The sequence below is a fragment of the Catharus ustulatus genome, chromosome 14 (assembly GCF_009819885.2).
Source record: "Catharus ustulatus isolate bCatUst1 chromosome 14, bCatUst1.pri.v2, whole genome shotgun sequence".
Classification (NCBI taxonomy): domain Eukaryota; kingdom Metazoa; phylum Chordata; class Aves; order Passeriformes; family Turdidae; genus Catharus; species Catharus ustulatus.
The window spans coordinates 2,137,294-2,154,396 of record NC_046234.1 but is presented as its reverse complement, the minus strand read 5'-3'; the positions used below and the strand labels follow the sequence as shown (position 1 = coordinate 2,154,396).

The 17,103-nt window shown below is 40.4% G+C and overlaps 1 protein-coding gene across 5 annotated transcripts in view; it reads left to right on the top strand.

The window, feature by feature from the left end:
* AFF2 (AF4/FMR2 family member 2) overlaps positions 1–17,103 on the top strand; it is a 340,514-nt gene that overhangs the window by 182,653 nt on the left and 140,758 nt on the right. For all 5 annotated transcript variants that reach the window (XM_033072136.1, XM_033072135.1, XM_033072139.1 and 2 more), the window contains exon 4: positions 2,139–2,183. In XM_033072136.1, the coding sequence (XP_032928027.1) occupies positions 2,139–2,183 (45 nt within the window). The remainder of the gene's footprint in view (positions 1–2,138; positions 2,184–17,103) is intronic.

The window sequence follows — 17,103 nt, the reverse complement described above, 5'->3', positions numbered from 1 at the left end:
TTACAGTTGGCATGTGTAATGGGAGGGAAGGGTGTTAAATAAAGAGAGCTTCTGTACCTCTGCTGCTCTCAGTCTTCCCAGTCTGACTCACTCAGCTGGATTTTGGGCTGCTCCTGTTTCTGCAGTGAGATATTTTGTGGTTGATGTGTTCACTGTAAGCTTATTGGAGGATTGTTTGTTTTGTTTTCTCATATTCTAACATATTAGTTTTTCAGTGAATAAAAATGAGGCGTGTATTAGAGACACGTGTTCTGTCCCACTGCACAGTGCAGTAATACCCCTGCTTGCAAACCTTTGATTAACCACATTTCTCACTGAATAGGGAGCTGGTATGAGGAATGGAAAATACAGATGAGCAGGGAACCTAAAAGTATTGAGAGAGAAAAAAGTTTAATTTAACTTTAAACTTAATTTAACTTTAAAAAGTCAAATTTAAGTGAAAAAAGTAGGGAGATGAAGGAAGTCCCATCAAGTCCAAGTCCTGTGGTGTAAGTGTGGACTGCATGCCTGTTGCAGTTCATGCTGACCAGCCACGGACAGTTCTGGCCAGGCTTGTAGGTAATTTGAGCTGAGTAGAAACTGGGGACAAAAGGTAAGGAATTTTTTTTTGGTTGTTTGACAGTTTTAGAGTGATATTGTGGAAAATCGTAATCTATAATAGACGAAAATTACTAATACCCCTGTGGTGTAGTCATATTCACCTGGGTAATCCTTTACCAAGATACTGATGAACTGTTGGGAATTCAGAGAGCAGTGATGAAACAATCTAAAGGGGAAAATCTTGTTTATCAGGAAAGAAGGCAAAAGTTGAACATACAGCACTTGAGAAAAGTGGAGTATAATTCTGCATGCCTATGAATGATGTAAATGTAAAGGGAAGCAATTAATTACTTCTACTAGTGGGAGGAGCTCTACAGAAGAGCTGAGGTGACACTATAAACAAAATTTTAACCATTATAAAGAAAGTACCAATTGGTTTACAACACTCCATATTTTATTAAGGGAAGGAATGGGAGACCCATTCCCCTACAGTTTTTGGGTCAGACTAGCCTTAGCAGAACATGAGCTTGGTGATCTAAGAGGTCTCTGTGATCTTTGACTTTTGTAGCTATGTGATTAATTCTTGAAGCTTAGTGCTGGCTGAAATGCAGGCAGAAGGCCACAGTTAGTGCTTTGGTCAAGCTCTATAGAAGTTCAGGATGACAGGGATTAAGTTTAGTCATGACTGTCTTTCACCAAACTAAGGACAATAAGGTAGAAGCATTAGTCAGAAAATCTCATTGAATATTTCCTGCTTTACCCTGTGGTAAGAGCCCACCATAGCTCTCTACAAGTGCCACAGAGTGGCTGTATATACAGGTCACATCTGCCTGTTGTTTCTGTAATTGTTCACAGTATTTAAAGGTTTTGTGCTCTTTCATATCCTTAGAATGAGGGATTGTGGCGAATGCTGTAAGTAGCATTTAACATATTTTCAATTGGAATGTATTAGCAGCATCACTGTGTGTGTGGTTGAATCTTCCAAGGGAGAAGGAGCAGTGTCAGGCCTCTCGAGGTGGATACCTGTGTGCTGTGCAGGATGCAGAGGACACTGAACTTGTAACAGGCTGATGGAATGAGGGACAACAAAATCAGCAACCACCCTCATAGTCCAGCCAGTATTTACTACAGTATATATTTAAGAGCTGTCTGGGATGTTAGCCTATTAAGCTGTTGATAAGATAGTTGATGATAACAACTTTCTCCTGTTATCCTATCCTTCACTGCAGCATGTGGCAAGTTAAACCAAACCTTGCCCTCTCTCTGAAGGCTGCCCATAGGAGTAACAGTGGGGTCTTCTTCAATTACAGAAGTTTCAGGCAATTCCACTCCAGCTCTCAACTGTGAGGAAATCAGAGTACTTTATTGCTTCAAAAGTGTTGTTAGTAACACAAAGCAGCATGGAAGAAAAAAACAACTTTTGACAAAATGGGTCCTGCTGATGATTTATGTTGATCTGAACTGGAAAATTTGGTAGGCAGCAAGCATGGATATAGCAGTGTTCAAACAGAGGCAGTTGCTTGTTAGCTGTTCACCTGTGTGGTTGAACTTTGCATCTAGCACCTGACTAAATATTTCTTTTTTTTCTTTAAACCTAGGTTGCCCTTCCCAATGACTCCAGCTGTGTGGAAGAAATACTGCGGGTAAGTAATACCCTTTACTTTTTCATCTCCTGTATAATTGTAGTGCTGTTATTTTCGTCTTCCAAGGAGAGGGTTTATAGGGCTGTCTTCAACACCATAGTTAAATAATAACATATCAGTGGGTCTGTATTAAGAGACACAGATGGGGGGTAGGCCCAGGGTGCTCCTTAGTGAGATCTGTTCACCTAATACTCTGCATCTGCCAGCTTGTTTCAGTCAGGATTTACACATGTTCTTGTTCTTTTCAAGCTCTCAGTCCCTGAGTCTATCCAGAACACATTTCTCTCCTAGCCTGAGGTGCAGTTGCCTAAATTCTTCTACTCACAAACTGACCTTCAGTCTTCCTCTAGATTACAATTGCTCATCATTCATGGTTTTGTTAAAGACTTACAGGCATGTTTTTTCTGATCTTTGGTCAGCGGTTGAATAGAGAAAATTGCAACTCCAAACTGAGAATGGCTTAATTGCAACAAGATCATGTCATAAGAAAAAAGGGAGTGTGCACAAGTTGTATGCCTTACTCTAAGTGTAAGTTGGGCTTTTCCTCAGACATCCCAACTTTAGGGTTCCCTGTTGGCAGTAAGATTTGCCTCAGGGCTGTTTTGCAACCCACCAGTTTTAGGTTTAAATCTCTCAGATTTAGGTTTTGTCCTCATGAGTTTCCTATCTGTCAGAGCTACCTCCCTGAGATTGCCAGCCAACCCACTGATTTTCAGTGTAGAAGGGAAAAAATTTCAGTGGGAATTTGTGCCTGCCATGTCCAGCCTACTAGGAGGCAGTGCTGCAGGCTTACCCAGGCATACCCAGACCTGAAATCATGTGTAACAGTCATGCCAGCTTGTTTGCAAAGACTTATTCTTGCTTATGAAATAAAATAAAATAAGCTTCTCACTATTCATTGCAATTATGAGTTAAAGAGCTTGGAAAACTTGCTCCTGGTTTGTGTACACATTATCTTGGGCTGCTCTAGATGTCCTTATGGGTTGGTAGTGTTGCTGCAGAAGTGTGTTGAGGCAGCAGGCAGGCATGCTTGTGCAGACCTGAAGTAAGGGAGAAGATCCTTCATGAGCACCCCAGAGCAATGAATGCAAGGAAATAAATAATATTTACTTTCAACCTTCAAAGGGAGCAGAGGTTTATTACCTATAGAACACTAAGGGAGCAAAAGCACAGGAAATGTTGAAAGGCTGTGCAAAATACTTGGAACATTTTAAATGTCTTCTTTCCTTCTATATGTATTTCAATTAGTTTCATTGCTATATTTGAAATGAATGACTTGTTGGCTGGGGAAAGCAGTTGTTTTCAGTAAACAGAATCAAAAGAAAATGTGATGGGGTTAATTTCAGGGATCAGTCATCCAGGTGACACTTTTAATGTGGGAACAGTGTGTATAAACCACAGGAAGCAGAAATGTCTTTTTTCCAATCAAGATGGTGACCCTATTTCCTACACCATGATTGTAATTTGAGTCAATGAAAAAGCACAAAATGCTGGGCTTCCTTCTGAAATCTGCTGAGATTGGAGCAGGACTTTCTGTTGCCTTTAGAGAATGGGGATGAACTGCAGAGTCCCTGCTCCTGCTACCAGTGGGCCATTGAACTTGGGGGCAGTCTTGGAGTGGACAGAGCAGGGATTTAGCAGGATTCCCTGTCTCTGGAGATCTCTCTCACAAGGACATATAATGGGCATGTGAAGAAGGGATATAAACCAGCAGATCTTTCTGGACTTCAGCTGCAGGTGGCCAGAGGCATCCCTCATGCCCATCCTGGGATAAACCTGTCCACCATAGGCACTGGAATGGCCAGAAGGCACCTGGAGCACATGAGACCTGTGTTGGGGTGGAGATACAGTCTTGGCACATGGACCTCAGCCATGGTTCCCCCAGGGTGCTCCCCTCCCTGTGGGTAGTTTGGTGCTGCTTCACAGGGGCTCTGGGCCCTTGGTGTGGTGTTGGGCTGTTCAGGGCACACACAGGCTGCCTTCAGCCTTTTGTAACCTGCCTGCACTGGGCTGCACAGCCCTGCCTGTATGAGCACAGCAACTACAGAGCTGCTTTGGGACTGCCAGCAAAGACCCAGCAGACTTCAGCCCCAGCTGGATGCCCTCAGGGCTGTGGCTCAGGATTCCAGCCACATGTGGTGCTGAAGCACACCTGGCACTAGAAGTGTCTGGGTTTTGTCAGTGTTTTACTTTGTTCTTCTCAAATTTATGCTGCAAACAAGCTAGCAGGAAATGTGTTTTGGCTGCATGCAGGGTATCATATTCTACTTGACAGGAAATGGAGAGAAAATACATAAGAGAATGTGATGCCCAGCAGTGGCCAAAATCCAGTCTTTGGTCTCCCCATGGAAACTCCATGTCAGAAGATTCAGGCTGGATGCTCCAGATGAAAGAATGACCCTTGGTTTCAGCAGAAATTTGCTGAAAATTTTTGAGAACCTGGATTAAGTTTCCAGCCCTCACAGGCACTTTTCGGCCTGTCAGGGCCATTTACATAGGCTCTGATGAACTTTTGGGAGTGTGTGTCTCAGCTCCCTCATAGCAGCTTCACTCAGTAAAAAAACCAGGTTTTTCATATTTCTGTCCTGTCAGGGATGTTACAGAACTAAACACAAAGGATTCCAAGACAGTCAAGCTCCAAAGGTGGACAGCTGGTCTGTAATTCTGCGTTTTGCCCTACCAAACCATTGGCAACTCCTGGCAGTTTCTGCTCTGGGCTGTATCTACAGCCAAGCTGTGCTCCCCAAAGAGCTGAGGAAGGGTCCTTTGCCTGGCACTCACCCTTGCAGCAATGCATGCCTTGAAGTTTGCATTTTTTTCCGATTTGGATTTGTTTTGGGTTTTTTTTAAGTTGGAGAATTAAGTGATTTAATTCCTCAGAAAGTGTCAGTAACTCTCGAGGGTTTCTTTGCTAGACTTTACAAGGAAGAGGTACTCCTGCAAAGGTCTGTGACCTCTGATTTTACATAGCTTTTTTTTAAAGCTGAACTTGATTAATGTTTCTGTAATTGTAGAGATTTGTAATTCCTAATCTGATGTCTTTTTTTTTTTTCCCAGTTATGGAGAAAAAAGTTTTAACTGAATTTATATTCTGAAATTTTCAACCAAGTGAGGGGAAAGGTCTTGACTCCAGTCAGACCCCTAAGTCTTCAGAGACAAAATTTCACAGTCCTATAGATTTCCTGAAACACTTAGCTACTTATCTTGTGTGAATGCTTTAAGGACTGTTCCCAATATTACAGCCAAAGGTGAATGGCAGACTGGTCTCTTGTTGATTTTACTTTTTTAACCAGGGTAGCTGAGAAAGTTGTGAAAAATAATAATAAATAATAAAAAAATAGTAATCATCATCATCTCTTATACAACTAAGGCCAAACAGTAATGATATTACGGAATGCATTTAATACAGGTTGCTAATACCAAACTGAAAGATAAGGGTGAATACCTTGTGGCTTACACTTCTTTCTGTTCTAAAATGTGTCCGGGAGTTTTTTCCCACCAATGCAATGGTTTTGAAAGTGTGGATAATATGGAAGACAGGCAATTAAAAGTATGTGCATGTAATTCTCATTTTATTAATATGGATTTAAATTAAGTTGTCACTGGCTATATGCTTCCGTTGACAAATGAGTTCATTGAAATGTTGTGATCCAAAGTGCAGATGGGGCGAGAGAGCTGATATTTAAAACCAGTCTCCTAAACTTTACTTGTGTCACTTGTGCCAGTGCTTTACATCAGTGTACCATGCTTTCTCTGCATGTGATGTGAACGGTAGCCTGGCCCAGGAGAAGGAGGTGTGTAGGTGACACTGAGGGTGAACAAGCAGTGATCCTCTTCCTGTCTGTGGAGAGCACAGAAGGGACCTTCCTTAGCCTTGGTTTACCCCTGACTAAAGAGTTGATAAGCACACAACACTGCGTGCAAGAGAAAGGAAATTTTTTAAACAGCGTGTTTTGGAGGATTTGGAATATGAATTGGGAGTTTGGGCTGAGTGTTTGGGCAATCAATTGGACATAATCCAGCAGCAGCAAGGCTCTGGTCTATACACTGCAGCTTTTGTGGCTGTATCGTCACCACCTGGGCAGGCACTGCTGTCTGGAAATCGTCCGTGCTTAGACGATCAAAAGAATGCATATTCACTGTAGGAAGGCATCCAGTAGCTAGATGGACTTCTGATGGTATGTGGACAGCTGTGATAGTAATTGGAAGCTTTCTAGTCTGGAAGCCAAAACAGATCCCAAATATAGTTCAGATTGTAAAAGTGTTAAAACAACTGGAGATAAATGAGCATAGTCTGTAATTTGTATGGTCTCTTCTGATGGCTAGCTCCTGCCTGATGACATGGTAGAATATGTAAATCGATCAGCAGGTAAAAATGCCCTTGACTCTGCAAATCCTCTGTGTAGGATTAGCTTCCTCATGCCAGTTGAAGGCACTAAGTCTCACCTGTAGCTGAAGTGAGCTGTTCACATAGCAAAATTAGACTGTAACAGATATAGCCCATTATTTGTCCCTCAGTAATTGTTTTCTCTTCTAAAATACAAACAACATTGAAGAATGATGTTAAACCTAATTATAATAATTGTAATTTGAAAAATACAGGTACACTGTCCAGTGTGGTAACAAATGCACTTAGTAGCTGACGGGCAGTTTAAATATTTTCATGTGGAGTCTGGGGTCTTACTGAGGAGGACATGACGTGAATTTAAAATGATTATCCAGACGTCATTGGACAAGTGAATAACGAGCTGACTGGCTTAGTAAATCATGTGAAGCTGTCAAATGTGGGAACACGTTGGGAAGGAGATGATGTCAAGTAACAGTAACTTAGCAACCTGGCATTTAGCTGTCCAGAGAATGAGTAAGAGTAGCCACTTTTAAATAGCTAAGTAAATAAATGAATCCTTATATGTCTTAGGTGTGCTGTAAAAATAGCCCGGGACCCCTATGTTTTGTGTCAAGCTGTTTCTTTCTCCTGGATAAGGTGATTTATTTTTTCTATTGAAATTAAAAAATTGATTGAAAAGTTAACTCACATGTAAATATGGAACTGTGGCCTTTGTCCCTGCTCTGGCATGCAGCCTTTGAAAGCATGCAAGGAACGGGTTTGAGAGTTGTTTTATTTTCTTCAGACTTTGCTTATGTACACGAAGATTTGGATGGATAAAAACAATTAATTTCTTAGCAATTTCTAAGCCATTGCATTTTCAAGGTTTTTATCAGCATTTTGTCAATGGAGACAGAACAAGTTTCTGCTCTCAAATCAATATAAATCAAGGGGTAATTCCACTGACCTCTGATCTCATTTGAGTTCATTGCATTCTTCTTCCTCCCACACTGGTATAAATTGGCAGCAGCTCCACTTATGTTGCTACTGCTGATATAAAATAAAAAGGAGTTACCTCTGCATTACTTTAGGTATACATAAAAGCAGAGACCAGTTCTTTGCTCTGATTACTCTCCAGATGTGGTCTCACTCTAGGAAATGGAAATGCTGAATATTTCCTTGAGAACAACTCCTTCCTGGTCTGGTAGGTGATCAACTCAATTCTGGTCTCAGCATCACCACAAGCATTCAGCAACAATTCCAGGAAGGTCAAAGGAAGCCTTTTTCCAGAATTTTGTGCACTGTCCAGTATACACACAGGAAGGGTGAGATCAATAGTTGGAGTCATTTGAGGACAACCTGATGTAAGCTTGGAGTGCCAAAGGCTCTTTGGAAGCTGGAAAAGGCAGTTTTAGGGCTTCCCAGCCTAGAGCACACCCTTGACCCCCGTGTGCTACCCCTAACCATGGCAGAACAGGGTTACCCAAATTTTTGGCCATTCAGCCTTACAAGTGATAACATTATGGTGGCACCCATATGAGAAAGGCACCTCAGGAGCACTATTCCAGAGCTGCCTGCATTAACTTGAGGGTGCATCATGTCTAAAGCAGAGAGCTAACTTCAGACTGGCAGAGTGGGAAGCTGGAGAGTCGATGCCAAGTTGCTTTGTGGGTCCCATTGCATGGCTGGCATGGCACAGGTTCCATATGAGGGGAGTGATGCACTTGTGTAGAGCTATAGTATAAATCTGCTTTGTGCTGCCAGCTGAAGGCAAGGCAGACTGTGTTCTGCTGGGGAGGTGATGGGGAGGAAAGGTTGACTGTCTGATCTAACAAATGCATGTGGGTGTGCAGTTTCCTGTATTTGAAAGCTGCTGTTCTGCACCTGTCTGTTACAGGGATAAATGCCTCTTCAAGATGTAATGCAGCAAAAGATTAGACCTTTGTCAGGACAGACAAGCAAGGTCTGATTCCAACTTGCAGGCACATTTATCAAATAAAGGTTTTATTTTCATAGCAGTATTAAATAAATTATTTAGCAAAGAACTTTGAAATGTAAAATCTGATCATTACGTGGGTCTATTGCAGCCCATCTACACTGTAACAATAAAAAAGATTACAAAAGGTATTCAGGAAAAGAGAAAGAGATTGCCGTGCACCTATTTCCCACTCACTATTCAATTCTGTTTTCTTATCTGCTTTACCATAATATTTTAACACATATTTTTATACTGCCAAATTGAAATATTACTGATTTCAGTAGTATTATATAATTCTGCCATCATTGCCAGATTAACCATTGCTACTAAAATTACTGTAAAGTGAGCTGGCATCACAAAAATTTGGACATGTTTTGCTACTCCTGAAGAGAAACAAAGTACTCCCATGATAAATGATAAATTAATGACTGCCAGTGAAGGAGTGAAGTTTGTTTTCCAAGCTCTTCAGCATCTCTTTTGCACCCAAACAACCATTTTTACTTTCTCTCCCTTATTGAAAGTCAGCTCAGAAACAATTCACCATTTATTTCAATGTTACATGCTCAGCATCCTCACCCTGATTAAGTACTCTATTATGATAAAAATAATTACTTTTTATGAGACTATACAAAGTAATTGTTTTAAAGGAAGTTCAAACAAGAAAGTAATTGAAGCAAATGTATTTTGTTAGAGAAAAAGATAGTAAGTTTTGCAAGTCTGTGGAAGATCAGATGGACTCGCTACAGAACTTAAAAACATTGGTTATTTTACATACTACTTTTTCAATTACCACTAAGTTTTGCAGTTCCATAAATAAGTGAGAGAGGCAAAAAATGTGGGAAAACAATTTGGTGGAGTCTTGTAGTTGAGTGCAGAATGTCATAAAACTAAGATTCTTACTCCTGGTTTGGAGACCCATAGGACCTGAATTCCCATCCTTTTTCATCCTTGTAAATAAAGAGTAAGTCCCTTATCTTGGAGTGAAAGTGCAAAAGAAAACAGACCCAAGGAATCTGGCATGTCAGATCAACTCTGACCTTTTCTGTGCTCCCATGAACAGAAAAAAACTCCAAGTGTTGAACTGGATGGAAAATTTTAAACACTGCTGTTGTGTTGCAGTGTTTGGCTCTAGCTATACCAGGTACAGCTGCACCCTTTCCAAAGGGGGCTGCTTGAGTTTATGTTGTATAAAAACATGATTAAGAACTCCAGAGCCTGTTGTGTGTCTTTCTTGGACTACTGCTGCTGATTCCAAAATGACAGTCTGTAGTGTGGCCAAGCAGAAAAGTCATCTGAAGCTCCCATACTCCACTTACACAGCTAGTCCTATTTTGAGATACAGGTAGTAGAATATTTCTCTGGTCTCAGATTAATAATTTTTGTTATTTCACCTTGTCCCATCGAAGTGGAACATGGTAAATATGGGCACTGAGTGTTTAAACTACTTTAGACATGATCCAATGTTACCTTTAAATAGATTAATAATGTGTACTCTATATAACAAACTGCTTTCGGCACAGAATGAAGACATAGAAAACATATTAAAATTGTGTTAGGCTTTCTTAAATGAATGCATACTTCAGAAACAATTCTGGTTTGAAATGTCTGTAGCATCTTCTGTGGCTCTTTCTCTCACAAATGGGAAGAGTTCCATTTTTGCAGCCCTGAGGGCACGTGTTGCATGGTTTAACTCCTGGTAGAAAGCTTCCCCAGCTTTCCCTCAGCTCTGCTGAGGAAGCTCATGGGGGTCCATGAAGCATGTTTTAGCCAAATCACTATTAGAAGAAGACTAGAAGCACACTAGGAAAAGGCTAGGACACTTGCAGTATCCAAGGGAAGACTGGACTGGGAGACGTAACTAAACAAACCTTCAGAAACAGTTTCAAGAGCTTATGTTTCTTAAATTCTCCTCTGAAGTTTCTGGCCATGACAGTCAAAAATAGTTGATGGTTAAAAGAGACATATAAGCAAAGCACTAGGGAAATTAAAGTGATGGATCAAAAAGACATCAGGTACTTGAGGCATGCTCAGTTTCTCCCTTTATGTTTATCTACATCTGCATGTCACAACTTTTGATGGTTTACTGCTTTGACCTCCTTGAAGAAAAGAGAACAGGACAAAGTTGACACCTGGAGCAAACCAGGTTTGAGTTTCAACTTTGAATCTCATTTTTGGGCTCAGAGGAGATGGGTAGAAGTATTCTGTTACAGCAGATACCAGGAATGCTTGTTGCCATTTTCATAATGCACAGAGTTTAACTGAAACCACTCCTGGTTTCTTCTTAAGGCAAGAATATAGACACCAACTGATGGATGGACCAAAACTTACTTGATTTACTCCTGAAAGACCCCTTGGAGAAAAAGGTGGACTTTTCCTTGGAAGAGTCATGTGATGACACACAGTCAGACTTGCCCAGCCCCCATGAGGTTTGTGGTTGGTCAGGCAGTCTTGTGGTCATCTGTCTTAAATTCAAGTTGTTCCACATTCTACAGTGAGAATAGTTCTTGAAACTGCCTTTTGGGGAGAAGTATTCCTGTCTTTGCTGTGGACCATTGGTCTGTCATGCACCACAGTCAGCAGAGCTCTTTCTGAAGGTGTCTTCTTACCTGTGGAGATTGTGCCAGCTGTTAGAGTCTTCTGAATACACCACTTCAAATCTGCCAGTGAAAGACTGGTATGGTTCATCTTCTCATGTCTTTGAACACCCTCTCAATACATTCTTGAATACATTGACTCATATAAAACATCCTACCTTCAATCTTCCTGAATAACCTTGAGATGTCCCTTTGTTTCACTATGTCTCCTTCTGTGAAATTGAACCTCACCCTCACTGCCATTGTTGAAAGTTAAATTAGTTGTTAGCAAAATGCATTGATGTCCTCAGCTGGAATTATTAGTGTGATAATTGGGCAAAAGCAAGGCTCTATAAGATATTTAAAATTATGCTACATACTGTGACTTATCTGAAATTCTAATATTTCTTTAAGGAAAGTGTTTCATTGAATTTAATGTTCTAGAAGCCTTATGAACTTCCAATCTATTTTAGCTGTACATTTCAAATTATGCTTATAATTGTGTTTTTATTGAATATGTAAGTTCCTTTCAATTTCCTATTACACTACATGGGTTTTAATATACATTTCAGGAGAATGCAGGCTGTGGATAGGTGACACTTCTGAGTGTTTTCAAATTGTCACTGTAAAATTGTCACATTTGTTTAATTAGCCAGTAGATCCTGCCACATTGGTTTGTCAGCGGTGTAACAATTTATTTGGATAGCTGGAAAATCTGACCAGAATGGGTTTTATATTATCTTTTTTTTTTTTCTCAAGGAATTTCTCACATTTCTTTTTTACTTAAAAGCAGTCATACAATCTTACAGAAGTCAGATGAAGAAAATGTCCAGTTCTAGCCTTAGAATGAAGATTTTATTACTTCAAGGCCGTGAGGTGTTTGTTGGCCATTGTTCAGAGGCAGGAGAGAAAAGCTGTCTCCAAACAAGAATCTGAAGGTCTGACCCAAGTGCCCAGTTTTTTCTCAATGTTCTGTATACTCTGTGATTCTACCTGCTGCAGGTGTTACTGTACAGCCTTCCAGAGCTCCTGGGGCCTGGGCTCTGGTGTGGCTGTCTTTAGAAACCTGTTACCAACACTTCACAGCTCTTGTTTAAATGTGGTCTCTATTCCAAAATTTCTCTTCTATGTGCAAGCAAATATTGTTGAGGGATGTAGAAATACTGACTAGTGCTTCGCAGGGTGAAACAGGAGCAACGTGAACCTGCAAGGGCGTAGGAGACTGGCATGGATGGTTAACAGGAAAAAAATGGGCATAGCTGTATTCTGTGTTTGCTTGGGTTGATTGAGGGGTTTAAAGTGTGAACCAAATTTCACCTCTGGAGCCAAGCTGGAAAATGGCATGTACTGATCTTTTGTGAGGAATGCTTTGAGATTTTCTGATGGCATTCATTGCACAGACATTGACTGTTAGAGCCCCTTTTGGGCTTTGTAGTTCATTAATTTCTTTGCCATGAGTATATTCTACTGAAGAGAATGTGGACACCAAGGTTCAGTTACCTTTAAAAATACTCTTCTGAGCCTTAGTATTAAAACAGTTCATGTTTGGTTTGTAGGCATATTCCCAGTAGTGATTTTTTTTATTTTATTTTTTGAATCAAACCAATTAATCCCTTCCCACGTATTCCAGTATTTTATCATTTTTAACTTCTTTAGTCCTTAATCTTTTCAACAAGAGGTCTGAACTGCCAGTTATCTGAAAAAGTAATGGTGTACCAATCAAGTGAAAACTGGCACTCAGAATTTTTTTTTAAGAGTAGCCCCTTGTCATTCCCGAGTTTAGACAAAAACAAAGAACACAGCTTCAACAGTGAGGCGTCACTGGAGGCTTCTTTCCATGAAAATAGTTATCACTTCTTTTTTTACTTGGCAGTTGAGTTCATTGTTTCCTTTAAAAGAATTTGTCATGATCTCCTCATTACCATTTTTCTTAATACGATAAGTGTAAACTACAAGAAAGCGATCATGTTTGAAAGGATACAGGAATCCCAAGAAATGTTGCACTAACTGCTCATGTTCTTTGAAAAGGCTTAGACTGGGAATTTGACTAAACGTGCCATTCTGTCTACTTTGCCAGCAGCATTGTCATTTTCTAACATCTTTCCCTTGTAACACAAGTTACCCTTCAAAAAGAATGCTGCATTATTGCATCCAGCCTTTGTATGTCTACAGCAAAGTGAGATCAACAACTCCTTTTGGTAGTTGCTTGAACATAATAATACATTGCACTTTGTACTTTAAAAAGAAAAAATAAAACAAAACATCCTTTGGCATGTTTGCTCCAGTTCATCTTTGCATGGTAGCTGGTAGTCGTCAGTGTTTGACACCAGCTGGAGCTGTGACTTGCTCACACTGCTTGGAGCTAACTGGGCAACCACGAGTCTGCTGGGTGGTCTTTTCTTGGGCTTGCTCCAAGTTTGCTCCAAATTGCTCATACTATGCCTGATAAACTATTACTAATGAACAGTTTGCTATTCCTTTTGGGCCATCTAGAAGCAAAAAAGACAATACATGTCATCATCTAGTAATGTAGAGATATGATGTTTAAATGCTGGAACACTGAATTTACAGCATTTCAGTGCTGTGGCTTTTGTGTCCTATTCATTAATTTTCCTGTGGGAAAAGAAGTGGTGTAGCGCTTTGAGACAGGAAGGTTACGGACTTCACCCTTTTTTAGCCTTGTTTTTAGGAGTTAGTTTGTTTCAATGCAGTTTGCTGTCAGAAGTTTTTTAAAAATGCAGACACAGGAGGCTCTATCAATCTGGTGCACAGTCAGAACATGCTGATTTCAGACTCTAGGATCTCTCTGTGTGGGACCGGGCATCCTCAGCTGTTGTATGTCTGAGTGGCAGTCCCGAGTATTTAAGGTTTCCAGCTTCCAACTAGCTTTGTAAGAAAAAACATGCTGGGAAATGAGGAATCAAATGTACGCAACAGTGGGAATCTGCCTACCAGAAACACTCTGAAGCCGCCATGCCTTAAAGGAGATCAAAAAAGACCTCAGCATGTTTTGGCTTTGGTTTTCTTTGCTGTTTAAGCTGGATTATTTGGATAAGGCTGACATGCCAAAAAAAGTATATGTTTTATCAAAACATCTTCTATAACATACTTCCATTTTTTCTACACCTGTTAGCTTAGCAGGAGTGGATCAAAGAGGACTGTTGGCATGATTTACAGGACATATAGATGCAGGAACAGACCTGCTTCAAGGCACAAGTGAGGAAAAGGAAATTCAGACTGAAATGTTTGTTCTTTTCTAAAGGCTAAAATTACTATAATAAATGCCAGGTTGCATGAAAGGGTTTCAGGTGACTGGTTAGGTCTTTCTGTAAGAGAATAGAATTAAAGGGTTGAGCATGAGAGGCAGCAAGGACTCTACCTCTGTGTTACAGATGAGAACCCAAAGTGTATTGTTTGGCAAATATGCTAAGCTTTTTAACTTTACAAAAGAAACCAAGGTGACAAAATTAGAGGATCCAGTGATTAGGCTTAAGTTTGGAGTTTCTTTGTACATCCAGGGCTTGCTGAATACTGATCAAGCTGTGCCTGTGTCATCCATACATTTTGGACATATCCATTGGATTTTTCAGCCCATAATCTCTGTTCCAAATTTTCAGCCAATATTCAGAAGTTTTACCACTGCCCTAGGCATTGCATAAGACAAAAAATGAGACAGTTTGTGCCCCACAGAGCATTCATAGTCTCTGAAGTAGGCACTGGGAAGATAACCAGTGCTTCATAGGGAAAAGTGAATTCTTCATGCATGAAGGGAGAAGCAAGTTCTCAGCTGAGACACATGGCAGGGAGATTATCCCATAGGCGAGGAAAAGGAATGGTGAAAAAAGACAACTTTGTAAGACAGGAGGGTCTCAGCTTTTCTAGGTGTTCACTGTGTCTTTGCTTCAGCCTCAGACTGCTGGTTTAACATCCTTACAGTGGAGGTGATGAGACTATATAAGAGCAATATCAAAAACAAATGCTACCCTGGCACACACATGCAGGAAAACCCTGCTGCGGTACTGCTTGTGTGGTAAGCAGAATAAGAGATCTGGCAGAGTCTTGGTTTGGAAGGCAAAGAAACTGCTTTTGTAAAGCATTTCAGTGTATATTGTACAGTAGTGTGTGGTAGCTTCATTTCTTTGTATTTGATGAGTAACAACTCAGAGTCCAATGGAAGCAAATGATAGCTTAAACAAAAGAGTTGAGGTTTAAATTCAAATAAGTTGCCTGACCTGGTTTCTTAATTTTCCCTATATGCTATTTCAGGTAATTAATGCTCCTGTTTTAAGGTCAAAGCCAGTGTTTTGGGGCACAAGTTAATGCTTTCAAATTCCTGATGACATTTGGACCCAGTTTCCTCATATTGTCAGGATGTAAGTTTTAAGCTGTTTACACGGGTGTAGAAATTATTGCATAATATAAAACTTACACAGTTTCTGTTCTAAGCTTACAGAACAAGAGGTTTTGTAGTTTAGTAATCTAATTTTGCCTGATACTGAATTTGGAGATTTTATTTTTTCACTATGCTGCCATAAGTTGCTTCAGAATTTTAATGCATTTTATAATGACTTCCATTGATAAGGTCTTGTCCTGTGGCTGTGTAACTCCCTGTTGTATTTGTATGAAAAAGCCCATGAATTGATTACATCTGTCGATGTAAAGGAGATGATGTAATGTATTGTATAAATGCACACAGTGGAATGCCTCAGGGTAGGAGTAGTCTTGTTTTGTAACTGTAAATTATAGTTCTGATCTCCTCTTGGTGTGAACCCTAAGTTTCAGAGAAGAAAACAGGCGATTCAAGACATGCTTTCTTGCTTGTGAAGCTGAGGATGGATGGAACAAATTACCATCTTAAACAAGTGCCAGCAGTGAATACTTTCAAAACACAGTTGCTTATTTGCTTGGAGAATGTTTTTTTTGCCAATGTTTTTTAAATTGCAGAGATGAAATTATATGTTGGTATTAGTAACTTTTGAAAGAATTAGCTTTTTACGACTTATTGTGCCTTTGTTTATACTACACTGTTGTAGTGCCAGGATGTTATGTTGTATTTAACAGTTCAATGGATAGTTCCAACCTCGTGGGGCCCTTGTGACAATAAGATGTGCCATCCCTGGGGATGGTTACCAGTAAGTATTATTTTGAATTAATAAAATCAGTGGGATATGGATGTGCATCTCGGTGGGGATGAAAAGCTGCCAAGAATAGGAGATAATACATTGGCCATACTCTCCACAGCAGAGCTCTGGTTCTGTGTATTGGGCAGCAAAGCCATTAGTTTAGTTACCAGGAGTGACAGCTGAAGGATGCCTCACTTCCATAATCGTCATGATGTTCCTGAAGTGCTTTGTGAAAGACACAGCACCAAACACCATCTCTAGCATCCCAGACCTCCAGTCTGACCCATTCTGACACTTGATGACCTGTCTGTAGGTCTGTACAGAGGAATAATTATGTGGGAATAGAAATATTTCCTATGGCCCAGAATCTCATATGTGCCTGGCAAAACTTTGATTATCCTCTCCTTGCACATAACCATTATGACCTGTCCTTAACAAACCCCACATTTCCTGCAGCTGATGAGATTCCTCCTGCCTTTCCTGGCTGGGAAGCAGAGTTACCACTCCAGTCAGTGTCATTATTACTGGTCAGTACATGCCTGTCTTTGGACCATTTGGAAGCTCATGACTTATCACAAAGACAGAACTGGTTTCTGCATATCTCTTGGACTGGCTGGAATCTCAGACAATGGTGGAAGACAAAGACATGGTGGTTCAGATAGGATGTCATACATGCTGGGTGTATCTACCTTTGACTTCATGAGTTCCAACATCCCCATTTTTCACCGAACTCTCCGATCTCTCATCACATAAAACTTGTCAAGAAAGCTGTTCTTTGTGCTTGCTGTAAGGTCCTGCTTCACTTTTTACATTGTGTGGGTTTTTTGCCAGTTATAGTCTGTTATCTCCCCATGTCCTACATGCACTTTGCTCATACTGGGAGCCTCAGCCTGGCAGGAGTAGAGATATAGCTGCTGCA